Source organism: Esox lucius, chromosome 6 (assembly GCF_011004845.1).
Source record: "Esox lucius isolate fEsoLuc1 chromosome 6, fEsoLuc1.pri, whole genome shotgun sequence".
Lineage (NCBI taxonomy): Eukaryota > Metazoa > Chordata > Actinopteri > Esociformes > Esocidae > Esox > Esox lucius.
The window spans coordinates 21000528-21014602 of record NC_047574.1 but is presented as its reverse complement, the minus strand read 5'-3'; the positions used below and the strand labels follow the sequence as shown (position 1 = coordinate 21014602).

The window sequence follows — 14075 nt, the reverse complement described above, 5'->3', positions numbered from 1 at the left end:
TAATCGGGATAGCATGTCATTTCTCCTGACATATGAACTAGCAGAATTATATGGCTTTCTTGTATACAACAGTTTCAGATTTTCCACATGTTGAACAGCAAATAGACCTATAAAACTGTAAAGCTCATTATTGTTCTGGCAAAGATACACGTTATTATATGAAGCATTATAACATCAGAATAAAAAAACATTCATACAGCAAAAGTAACAAGAATTTGGAGCGTTCTCTAAAAGGTAATTGATATATTGTGAGATTGGTATAAGAAATGTCATTAAGACATTTAAAGAAACTGGGCAAGTTGAAGACAAAAAAATGCACTGGAAGACCCTAAAAGATGTCTGCATCTAAACTGTACTTAAAGGTTACTTCCTTGAGGGACAGAAAGAAATACAGTGAAGCGATTGCTCAGGATGTGTCTGAGTAGCTTTGACCGTGAGAAGTCTTAAGAGGAATTGCCATCCTTGACTAGTTAAAGTAGTGATTTCAACATGATAATGACCCCGCACCCCCTCTGATTAAGACCTTAGAGGAGAAGTCTACAGATATAACACACACAGTGTACATATTAGCAAACCTCAACAAAATTGAAACTGTGTGGATCACTTGGACAGGGAAAACTACGCAACACTCACTGCTCAGATAAAAGGCTTTCAAGATTTTCAGGGGTGTAGGAGATTGCTAAACAGTGTAATATAAACGTAAATGTAACCGGTTTTTTTAAGGCTTGAATGGGGAAATGACACAAGTGCTTTCTCTCCTCTAATCTGAATGAGCACACAGGTTTGTGCTCCAATGCTGATAAGTAGTGAAGATGCACAAAGCTTTTGGTTTGTCTTTTTGACAGGTAACCTTTTAAATTATGCATTACATCACTAATTATTTTCATTTAGTACTACAGTGCCATTCAAAAACATCTTGCAACCTGGCCTCGCTTGGAGAATATCCACAAAGCATTTTTGGGACCAAATGAGGTCAGCCCTAGCATGGTGAAGTTTTGGGGACCAAATGAGGTCAGCCCTAGCATGGTGAAGTTTTGGGGACCAAATGAGGTCAGCCCTAGCATGGTGAAGTTTTGGGGACCAAATGAGGTCAGCCCTAGCATGGTGAAGTTTTGGGGACCAAATGAGGTCAGCCCTAGCATGGTGAAGTTTTGGGGACCAAATGAGGTCAGCCCTAGCATAGTGAAGTTTTGGGGACCAAATGAGGTCAGCCCTAGCATGGTGAAGTTTTGGGGACCAAATGAGGTCAGCCCTAGCATGGTGAAGTTTTGGGGACCAAATGAGGTCAGCCCTAGCATGGTGAAGTTTTGGGGTGACAGTGTTTCTGGGATGGATGGTGCAGAACTATTGCAGCATCGCCGACTTTAACAACCCCTGACAGTCTGAGGCACGCACACACATGCATAAACCCACATACACACACCTTGTCTAAAAGGTTTTGTCACATAGGGGAGATCCTAAGCTGCCACATAGTGTTTCCAGAGCTAAATTCATCTGACAGTCAGCGAAAAGTCCCTCAGTTTAAACAGCAAAAACACACACACGCACACACAGTTCACACGCTCCAGATCGTTGGGAATAGTAAGGGCCAATATCTGGCAGTTGATGCGTGACTGCCAGCCCAGGGAAAAAAGAAAATCCAAAATAAATGTGTGTGTGCGCGTGTATTATCATTATATATATATATATATATATATATATATATATATATATATATATATATATATATATATATATATATATACACACACACACACGCACACACATACATATCAAAGTCTAAAACAGACACACATCTCACACACTGACTGTTCCTGAATGTTCCTCTCATCAGCAGTGTGTGTGTGTGTGTGTGTGTGTGTGTGGTCTCAGTTCCATCAACAACACAGACAGCTTAGGCTAGATCAATGGAACTCTAATGTGCAAACTGTCAAACAGTGCCTATCGAACTGAGCTTTGGAAAACTGTATTGTGTGTGTGGTATGCCTAGTGTGTGTGTGTGTGTGTCTCTCTCTCTCTGAAGTAAAGTTCCTTGGCTAGAGGGCGGTGCTTATACAGATATCACACTAAAGATACCTCTTAATCTCGTTGCAGATTGGCTATTCCACATCAAAAACCTCCGCCAGGGTCACTTTAATGCCAGCATTGTTTCCAAGTTTGTTTTTATATAACACAACTCAGCCACTTTACATAAAGTAATTGCATTTATGGCTTTTTACACCCCATCCAAGCTTGGAGGAGGGGGTAAAAAAAAAAATTATAATCCTGAATTACACCCTCTTTGGTCAGGAGATACGTTACAAAGGGCAGATACTGTATGCAGTCGTTCCAAACTTTTAATTAGGTGGCTTTACACAAAAGGCTTTCTAAATGCTTATCTGGTAGTTTCACAGGAACAGTGCAGGCACAGTTTGAGTCAGTCATCGGTCACAGCCCAAACAGGCACAGGGCTGAACCGAGTCACACATTCACTTGCAACAAGGGCACCAAGTACAAAACGTGGACTTCCAGGAAATGCAGCTGTAATTTCCACCATATTTTTCCAGGGTGTCCTGGCTGACAGCGTTGGGGGGGGTCGAGAGCGCTGAGGAAACCGTCCAGGCTATTGATTATCCACCCTGTGGCTATGCTATCGATTAACCCCCTCGCCACCCCTGTGCCAGGCGGGGAGGCGGACACAGGATGCAGCCAATTTGGGCTGCCTGCTGTGTTTGTGCACGTAGGTCTGTGTGTGTCTGTGTGTGTGTGTGTGTGTGTCTGTGTGTGTTAGGCATTGGATTCTCCTTTGAACAGCCTTTGCACCTTTTGCTGAAACTAACCGCTATCGACAAGAGGAGGCACATGGTGTAGCATGTGTATGTGTATGTGTTGTCTATCAGTGTGTGTACGTGTGTGTTTTAGCTGATCTCCATCCAGTCTCAGATACAATGCCCCATCAAATCCCCAGACTTACTGTAGCATACACTCCTACTTCCACACAGTGAACAGCGCTTGTTCTCCTTTGATATTTTATTCATGGCCCGAAAAGAAAAAGAAAACACATGCTTCCGCACCAATGGGAGGGAGAGACCTCACTGTTTGGGGAGGAAGAAAACAGAGAGAGGAGAAAGGAAGGAGGGAGAAACGGATGTAGCAGAGCAGCTTGTGACTGAGTGGTGAAGACCCAGGGACTACCTGCCACCACCCCCCTCCCCCCAGGCTGTCTTCACCCAAGGCAGGTGGTGGTGGTGGTGGTGGTGGTGGTGGTGGTGGTGGAGGGTGGGTGTGTGCAAATCACAAGAAATCTGTGCCCCTTCCTAAACAGGCTACTCCAGTGTTACACAGTATTCTCTTTCCACACAACCCACAGACCATATCTCACACACACACACACACACACACACCACAACACAAGTGTGTTATTTTGGGGGGACAGCAAATGTACACTGTTATACAAACTGTACACTCACTAATTTACATTGTAGCAAACTGTCATTTCTACAGTGTTGTCACATGAAAAGATAACCAAATATTTACAAAAATGTGAGGGGTGTACTCACTTCTGTGAGATACTGTACATCCCACAGAGCATATCTCACACACATACCACAACACAAGTGACATACATCCTACATTACCCAGAGTTACCTCTGCTACAGAGGATGAGTTCATTAGAGTTACCTCTGCTACAGAGGATGAGTTCATTAGAGTTACCAGCCGCAGCAACTGGCAATTAACTGCAGCTCAGATTGGAGCCTAAATTAATGCTTCACAGAGTTGAAGTAAAAGGCACATCCAACATCAACTGTTCAGGCCTTTATGGTGAAATTGCTGCAAATAAACCACTACTGAAGGAAAGCAGTAATAAGACGAGACTTGTTTGGGCCAAGAAAAAATAAGAAATTGACTTTACACCAGTGGGAATCTGTCCTTCGGTCTGAGAAGTCCACATTTTCCGATTTTTGGTTCCAACTGCCATGTCTGTGTGAGACAGAGTGGGTGAATGGATGATCTCTGCGTGTATTGTTCCCACCGTGAAGCATGTAGGAGGTGTGATGGTGCTTTGCTGGTGACACTATTAGTGATTTATTTGGAAATCAAGGCACACTCAACCAGCATGGCTACTACAGCATTCGGCAGCGATACAGCATCCATCTGGTTTGCGCGTAGTGGGAGTACCATTTGTTTTTCAACAGTACAATATCACCTAAAACACACCCATAGGCTGTATAGGAGCTACCTGATCAAAAGTGATGCGCCGCATAAGATGACCGGGCCTCCGCAATCCCCGAACCTCAACCCAATTGAGATGACTTGGACAGCAGAGTGAAGAAAAAGCATATGTGGGAACTAGAACCTCATCTCCAAAAACTTTAGGACGCTGCGTAAAATGACTAAAAAGACTGCACAGGCAAATAGTACAACAATTTAAGAAAAACGTCTCTCAACGTTAAATTGCATAGAATTTGGGGATCTCATTATCCACGGTACACAATATCATTAAAAGGTTCAGAGAATTCTGTGAAATCGCAGTACGCAAAGGACAAGGACGAAAACCAATATTGGATGGCCGTGATCTTCGGGCCCTCAGGCATGACTGCATTAAAAACAGACACGATTTTGTAGTCTAAATCACAGCATGGGCTCAGGAACACTTCCGAAAACCATTGTCTGTGAACGCAGTATGTCGCAGCATCCACAAATGCAAGTTAAAATTCTACCATGCAAAGAAGAAACCAGATATAAACAAGATCCAGAACCATCGCCACCTTCTCTGGGCCTGAGCTCATTTAAGATGGACTGAGGCGATGCGGAACACTGTCCTGTGGTCAGATGAATCAAGAATTTTTATAATTTTTGGGAATCGTGGGCAGTACGTACTACCGGCAAAAGAGGATAGGGACCATTTGGCTTGTTATCAGCGCACAGTTCAAAAGCCAGCATCCGTGATGGTAAGGGGGTGCATTAGTGCACATAGCATGGGTGACTTGCACATCTGTGAAGAACAACATAGAGGATTTGGAGCAACATATGCTGCCACCCAGACAACGTCTTTTTCAGGGAAGGCCTTGCTTATTTCAGCAAGACAATGCCAACCCACATTCTGCTCGTATTACAACAGCATGGCTCTGTAGTAAGAGTCTGGGGGCTCAACTGGCCTGCCTGCAGTCCGGAACTGTCACCCACTGAAAACATTTGGTGCATTATGAAACAAAAAATATGACAAAGGAGATCCCAAACTGTTGAGCAGCTGAAATCCAATATCAAGCAAGAATGGGAAAACATCTCACTTTCAAAACTACAGAAACTGGTCTCCTCAGTTCCCTAACGCTTACAGAGTATTGTTAAAAGAAGAGGTGATGCAACACAGTGGTAAATATGCCCCTGTCACAATGTGTTGCTGGCACCAAATTCAATATGGGCATATATTTTTTCTAAATCAATAACATTTCTCGGATTCAACATTTGATATGTCTGTGTACCATTTTCAATTAAATATAGAGATAAATTTGCATATCATTGCATTCTGTTTTTATTTGCATTTCACGCAGCATCCCAACTTTTTTGGAAACAGAGTTGTATTTCAATACTGCTGGAAAAGCATTCCAGGTGACTTTCTCATGACCTGCCTGAGAGAATGCCAAGAATGTGCAAAGATGTCATCAAGACAAAGGGGGGCTACGTTGAAGAATCTAAAATATAAATGTATTTTAATTTGTTTAACACCCTTTTGGTTACTACATGATACTGTATATGTTATTTCATAGTTCTATTATAATTATTATTAATTATTATTATTACACAATGTGAAGAATAGTAAAAATGAAGAAATACCCTTGAATGAGTACTTGCGTCCATATTTTGACTGGTATTGTAAATGCAACATCACACACACACACGGCACAGCAAACAGAGACATAATGGACACAAACACACATGGAAATAGATTTCCCTGACAAAAATAAATAAATAGTGCATGACTGATTCTCTCGCCAGTACATTTGACTGATCAATCGGTCAACAAATTCAATCTTCTACTTTTCCATAATACATTATCAGAGTGAGGGTGAATGTGTTTCACGAGGGAGATGAGCAGGTCCTCTGGAAGCAGACAGGCAGCACAGCCCACCCATCTCTGCCATCCAACCACAACCTCTCCAAAGCTGTCGACCCACCCTCCACTCACTCTCAGTCCTCAATGTCTGGACCCACTCTGAAGGACTCTGGGGTGCAGAAGTCACTCCCCAAGCTCATCACCAACCCAACCGTTCAATTCTCCTAAAACTACAAAGAAACACTCCGGAGTAGATCTGAATGTCCTTCATTTTAGTCCTTTGTAGACCTCCAGATAATAGATGAAACCTCAGTCGAAGATTTTCAAGACAAATATTCAAAAGAAAACAATCAACTAGCAACAATGAGTTGATTGCAGAAAAGTAACATTTTGGTAAAATGTTTATGGATGAAAGGAAAACATTATTAGACAACTGATCAGCATTTGATTAGCAACTCAAAAACTAAAAGTTATTCAAGAATAATGCATATTAAAAATACAGTTTTTAAAATAGTGATTGGCCAAGGCTATAATAAAGGCGCCATGGCAACCGGAAGCTTGAAGTCTGCCATGGGAAGCAGATCATATATGAAACCAGTCATACAGCATACATGTACGCAGAAGATGCCTTAGGAACGGATGGAGAGACTGGCATTTCTACACTCTGCCCACTCACTCTGGGGAGCAGTGCACATCGACAAATGGATAGGCCTCCTTTCTTCCTCACGAATATAATAAGATATTCCCCAGACTGTTACATCTTAGCCTAATATTGATGCTGTGCAATTTTCTATACACACAGCGAGCATGAACAAGAACCGTGAAATTGTAGACAACAGCCTTACTGTTCTGATAAAGATGGGATTCTAGCATTTTCAAACTGTTTTTATATAGAATTTGAAAGTAGGTTTAAAAGTACCTCTTTTTATAAGGCCAAACCAGGGTGAATGATATAGAGTAAGTGCTGTATGACATCTAGATATGGGCACCCACGTTTGCAAGGCAATGCGGTTAATTAAAACAGGCTCGCTTTTGGTTCTGAACGTGCACATGGACAATATGTTTTTGGACAGCCTATTCAAGCCAAAGATATCTTTTAAAATAATTCCATATTTTTTTCCATTCAGAATCACACTTATGAGTGAACACTCAAAAGCATCTTGTGCCCACCACACCCCCAACAGTGTAGAGTGATAGGAAGACTCACAGCTGATACACGCACTGATCAGGCAGGTGTCTCAGGAGAAACTACGCCACTAGAATCCACCTATGGGGTCAGGCCTACATGCAACCTTCCACACGTGACTCTCCACACGTGACTCTCCACACGTCGCACGGCTCACACTGACTTTGCGCTCAGTCAGAGGGAAGCCAATGAGAGCTGTCAGAGACCAACAGATGCTGTCAGGCCAGAATGGCTGGAGACTAATTACAGCCCATGGGCAATGTCCATATGGGGGGGGTGGGGGTACAGATGGAGAGAGTGATGAAGAGGCGAGGTGTGATCGGGTGAGCTGCAGAGACGGGGAAAACAAAGAATTTGAATGTGTGTGTGTAGCAAAAACTGCATCGCTTTCCCAGCCTTCAGTAGTAAAGACTGATAATCCCAGTTAAACCCCTCACAGTAGGGTACTGAAGTAATCAGATGCTGATTGGGATCACAGCCGGTGGAAGCTAAGTTACCCAGCCAGCATCGGCCAGACGCTAGCCTGTACCTCCAGTCTATAAGGCTGGTTTATATGGCGATCTCAAATCTACATGTTATAGCCACGTACAAACACTATCTGGAATCTCCAAGCTAATGGCAGAGCATGTAAACCCCAGACCATGGTGCTCAGAAGAACAGCCGCGTCACGGATCTCACTAATTCATACCACTGATTATCCCAGATCATTCCATCATCTCTCCCCCTGTCTCGGAGCCCACTAGACCTATACAGTACGTCAGACTGTTGAGGAGGTTGTACAGCTGCCAGAGAACCCATTGGTTCCTGTGTAAGGGATCCGCACATTATCTCTGAAAACATAATAGTCCTGTCTGTGACATTAACAAAGAGCAGAGTCAGAACTACCTTTATACACACACCAAATGTACCTTGGTGTAATGGTGCTGCTCGTGGTAGACAACACGTAGGGACAGAATAAACCAAACGTAGGCTACTCAAAGCTGACATACAATTATGTACACTGAGTGGCGATCATATAAGGCAATGGGATATGAGTGGTGAGTTTATCCTGCGCCTGTGTTTTTGCACGGGATACTATCCAGCCAGAGGCTTATATGGGTTTAGGTTTAGCTACGAAGCAGAAATAAAACTGGCCATGTCAACTGACTGATTGACAATCTGATTCACATTCATATCCGCTGCGTCAATTTACTCTGTGAAAAGCCATGTGGCAAGATTGTCTAATGGAGTCTAAAAAGCAGCACCAGGTTGTCTATAGTCCTACAGTATATAAGACATAAATAAAGAGGATGTAGACACCTCCCTCCTTCCAATCCTCCCAGGAGTGTTCTATAAGGGGATTTAGCGTGTGGGAGTGTGGACGTGGAGACAATTACAGTGTGCGTGTGCATTTGATGCGTGTGTGTGTGTGTTTTATTTTTATTTCTCTTTATTTTTCTGTTGAGAAGCGGGAACAGAGAGAAAGAGGCAGAGAAAAGCCAGACTGTCGGCATGTTTACTCTTCTACACCATCTGAGATTAACCGCTTTTAAGCATGTCAACAGACATGCCAAAGTACATACAAGATAAGTTGTCATATCTGACATATTTGGACAAAGAATACTGAATCCCTACATCAACCCTGTCAACAAAAAGGTCACCTAATTTAATAAATTACAAATGACAGACCTATTTCATCATCATTCATTTTTTTAAAACTACAGTAGTGCAATTGTGAGAAAGAAATGAGTACAACCCTAGCTTCAGTAGCTGGTGTTTCTTCTTGGTAGAAATAACTTACAGTAGACCTAGGTGTTTTTTGTAACGGTATAGCAAGCACTTACTAGCCTGGCTGACTTGACCCACGTAACTCACAGCAAGGGACAGCTGTGACTCACTGGACTGAACAGAAGCCAATTGTAACAGAAATATACACTCAGGAATGAAAGCTACAGTCCATCGAGAAAGTATTCCAATCCTTTTGCTTTTTTACATATTGTTATGTTACACCCTTATTCTAAGATGGAACAAATATATATATTTTCCTCATCAATCTACACACTATACCCCACAATGACTGAGCACAAACATGTTTTCAGGCATTTTGTTCAAATGCTTTACAAAGAAAAGGGGGGGGGGGAATCACATTTATATAAGTATTCAGCCCCCCTTTACTCAGTACTTTGTTGAAGCACCCTAAGACTCAAGGTGATTACAGCCTTGAGTCTTATTGTGTGTGACGCTACGAGTTTGGCACACCTGTATTTGGGGAGTTTCTTCCATGTTTCTCTGTATGTCCTCTCAAGCTCTGTCAGGTCGGATGGGGAGTCACAGAACAAAATTTTCTTAGGTCCCTCCAGAGATGTCTGATCAGGTTCAAGTCGAGGCTCCAAACTTCTCTAATTTAAAAGTGATTTTGGGACCTTTAATGACAAAATGTTTTGTAAAGATCTGTGCCTCGACACAATCCTGTCAAGGAGCTCTATGGACAATTCCTTCGGTCTCTTGGCTTGATTTTTGCTCTGACATATACTGTCAACAGTGGGACCTTAGGCTATTTAGCCAGGTGTGTGAGTTTTCAAATCATGCCCAATCAACTAAATAAACTACAGATGGACTCCAGGCAAGTTGTAAAACATCTCAAGGATGATCAATGGAAACAGGATCCACCTGAGCTCAATTTTGAGTGTCATAGCAAATGGTCTGAATACTGAATAGTCCAGCCAAGTGTGAATACTTTTCATTATGGGGTATTGTGAGGGGACATTTGCTCCCACACCAAAAAAATGAAATCCCAAAGATGTAGTCCTAAGATTTATTAGAATTAGTCAAGTCCGTAACACAACAAAATGTGTAGAAAGTGAAGGGGTGTCAATACATTTGGAAGGCACGATGTTGAAAAAAAAGGGACTGATCCGAGGGCTCCAATAATTGTGGAGGGTACAGTATATTATTGAGTACGAAAAGGGATTTCTTGTTAAGAATAAAAATGACATGTTCTTTGATTAACTGTATAAAATAGTTTTACAGAAAATATATGTGTATTTTTCCAGCATAGTTTCTTTTAAACAGACATTTTTGCTAATCTTTGTCTAGAGTGCCAATCATTTGGGGGTAACATGTATGCTGATAGCAGCAACCCAGTCTCTCATAAACAACACCAGACCCATCCACAGCAGGCCAATATTGGCTCAAATGATGGCCTGACAACCCAGTCTCTCATACACAACACCAGACCCATCAACAGCAGTTGCCCAACTGATAAGTAGAAGTGAGGAACTGAGCAAGTGCCAGAATTAACAAATCTACTACACACACTGCGTGTCTGTCTGGCACACACACGCACCTACACAACCCACAGGAACACATGCACTTCAATCAATCTGCAGGTCAGCACAGAGGGCACATTCGCCTACTTTCAGATTCCCAGCATGCTTTGCTCTCGAGTCTGGAGCTCTGACAGGGTCGAGTCGGGTCAGAAAATGACACACTCCCTGGGTCACTCACTTTGGCATTATTGAAAGTGTTCAAATGGAACTGTGGTCAGCTGGTGTGTATTCAGTAAAACCTAGCGATGACCATGTGTGTTCAGTGAGTATTTTCCACTGTCCGAGACATCTTAATGGATCCCTGTGTGCATCCAAAGGAATGACTGTTCTATGAAACGTGTGACCTGAATGTCCAATAGTGGTGTGTGTGTGTGTGTGTGTGTGTGTGTAGGTTAATACACACTGAACAAAATTATAAAGGCAACACTTTTGTTTTTGCCCCCATTTATCATGAGCTGAACTCAAAGATCTAAGACTTTCTCTGTACACAAAAGCCTATTTCTCTCAAATCTGTCTATATCTGTGTTAGTGAGCACTTCTCCTTTGCTGAGATAATCCATCTACCTCACAGGTGTGGCATTTCAAGATGCTGATTAGACAGCATGATTATTGCACAGGTGTGCCTTAGGCTGGCCACAATAAAAGGCCACTCTAAAATGTGCAGTTCCATCACACAGCACAATGCCACAGATGTCGCACGTTTTGAGGGAGCGTGCAATTGGCATGCAGGAATGTCCACCAGAGCTGTTGCCCCTGAATTTAATGTTCATTTCTCTACCATAAGCTGTCTCCAAAGGCGTTTCTGAGAATTTGGCAGTACATCCAACCGGCCTCACAACCGCAGACCACGTGTAACCACACCAGCCCAGGACCTCCACATCCAACATCTTCACCTCCAAGATTGTCTGAGACCAGCCATGGCCCCATGTTGCTAGGATCTCTTCACAATTCCTGGAAGCTGAAAACATCCCAGATCTTGCATGGCCAGCATACTCACCGGACATGTCACCCATTGAGCATGTTTGGGATGCTCTGGATCGGCGTATACAACAGCGTGTTCCAGTTCCTGCAAATATCCAGCAACTTCCCACAGCCATTGAAGAGGAGTGGACCAACATTCCACAGGCCACAATCAACAACCTGATCAACTCTATGCGAAAGAGATGTGTTGCACTGCGTGAGGCAAATGGTGGTCACACCAGATACTGACTGGTTTTTGGACCCCCCCAGAACCCGCCGGACCCCCCCAATGCAGTGAAACTGCACATTTTAGAGTGGCCTTTTATTGTGGACCAGCCTAAGGCACACCTGTGCAATAATCATCCTGTCTAATCAGTATCTTGATATGCAACACATGTGAGGTGGATGGATTATCTCAGCAAATGAGAAGTGCTCACTAACACAGATTTAGACAGATTTGTGAACAATATTTGAAGGAAATCTTTGAGTTCAGCTCATGATAAATGGGGGCAAAAACAAAAGTGTTGCCTTTATAATTTTGTTCAGTGTATATACACACTCAATACTTTTTATAGCAGCCTGTTCTATAAGTCTTCTTAAAACTAGAAGTAGTGTTCAGACCTTGTTTGCCAAATGTAGAATTCTTGATCTTTAGCAACAGAAGCAGACAATCCTTAGTGTGAGTTCAGGAGGGTGATGTTTGGTTCCTGCAGTGTTTATTATAGCCTGGTACAGTTTTCTGGGAATTCTCAGACTCAGAAACACAACGCTATTCCAGGGGCCATGGAATTATTCACATAACCAACCATGACCCAGAAAACACACACAAGCTGCATTATTCACCAGGACCTACAGCCACTCAGTCACAATAGAAAAAGCTCCATGAGCATCTGCGCATAAGTGCGTGCACACAAATATAAGCGTGCATGCACATTACTCACCATAACCCTGGACTACAATTACAGAACATGCCCCATTCTGCACGCACACAAACAAAATGTCAAATCACCTCAAGCACTGTGTTTTCCTGTGTCTCTTTAATCTATCCCTGTCTCCCACGATCCATCTTTACCTTCTCAGAGGAGCTTGGTCTGTTCACTTTCTCAGGGTCTTTTTCTCTCTTCTTTTCCTCCTTCTTCTCTCGTTCCTTCTGTCAAAAAAAACAGACACTGCCGGTCAGCAATTTCAACCCATACAAGATGAATGCGGGATAGGACACACACAAGTTTGAAAAACCTGGTTACACTTAATTTGAAAAGTCTAAATTAGCATCTGGAGATGCTCTACAGATGATCATACTATCAATAAACTATCAAAAAGATGTTAAAAAAGGTTAAAGGTTAGTGTTAGGTTTAAGTGTATGGGATAAGGAAATGGTTAAGGTTAGGATGAGATTTAAGATTAAGGTCACTGTTCATAGAATGAGTATGACTCCAGGAAATGTATTATAAAACAGGCAAAATCTACTAAAACATTATTTTTTATTTTTTTAAATGTATATGGCAGTTTGATTAGTACTGCAAAATATTTACAGTACAACTAGATTAATCCAGCAAGAGAAGTGATTCAGCTCTCATTCAAACAGTACAAAATATTACACTGCCTTGTTCTGTCGTAAATATGAGTATCAAAAGCTAATACGGAATTCTAACAGCTTGGTGATTGTCCACTCAGTGCGAGTCAGTCCACTCAGTGCGAGTCAGTCCACTCAGTGCGAGTCAGTCCACTCAGTGCGAGTCAGTCCACTCAGTGCGAGTCAGTCCACTCAGTGCGAGTCAGTCCACTCAGTGCGAGTCAGTCCACTCAGTGCGAGTCAGTCCACTCAGTGCGAGTCAGTCCACTCAGTGCGAGTCAGTGGCCTTGTGCCTTAGAACTCTAGCAGCGTCCATTATTCAGCCATTTAACCTCTTTACCACAGGATTGAGATATCTCCCTCCCTCACACGAGCAAAGCAGCCGCACCCCCCCAGGAGATAGCGCTATGTGATGAGGGGGAATTGGAAAACCATTAAGAGCAGCGCCACAGAACAGCAGAGCCCAGCACACAGGAAGGAGCAGCACAGGGAGGCAGCTTTGCAGCAACAACAGGAAGGGGGGCACTAATGCAAAACCTCAGACCTCCTGTCTGTTCTTCTCAGCAGCAGCAGCTGGAGAGGAAGGAGATGTAGAGCCTGAAGCAGCATCAGAAGACTTCTGCAGGGACGGATAGTGGAAAGGAAAGATGATGGAAGAGTGATAGAGAAGGGACAGAGACAGAGAGGCAGCAGTGGAAGATGAAAAGAGCAGGATTAGCAAGAGGCCACGGGTGTAAGCTCGGTCGTTGGTATTAGCAGAGCCTAACAAAGAAAACATTGTCATCACCTTCACCACAAGGTCGCAAGCACGCACGCACGCACACACACACACACACACACACACACGAACACACACACGAACACACACACACGAACACACACACGAACACACACACGAACACACACCGCATACACACTAAACAAAGCATACAGCAATTCTGCTGCGAGTGGTGGACCTTTGTTGACTAGAGATTGATCCTCATTGATTGATTAAGTGTGTGTTAGCGTCTGTGA

General features: G+C 43.0%; 1 protein-coding gene across 8 annotated transcripts in view; it reads right to left on the bottom strand.

Moving 5' to 3' along the window:
• Nucleotides 1-14075, bottom strand: part of smap1 (small ArfGAP 1) — a 49691-nt gene that overhangs the window by 16849 nt on the left and 18767 nt on the right. For 4 of the 8 annotated variants that reach the window (XM_010870085.5, XM_010870086.5, XM_020047514.3 and 1 more), the window contains 2 exons: nucleotides 13606-13680; nucleotides 12561-12638 (listed from right to left, as the gene is read on the bottom strand). In XM_010870085.5, coding sequence (XP_010868387.1) covers nucleotides 12561-12638; nucleotides 13606-13680 — 153 coding nt within the window. The remainder of the gene's footprint in view (nucleotides 1-12560; nucleotides 12639-13605; nucleotides 13681-14075) is intronic. The other 4 variants (XM_010870088.5, XM_020047513.3, XM_020047512.3 and 1 more) reach the window with 3 other exon arrangements.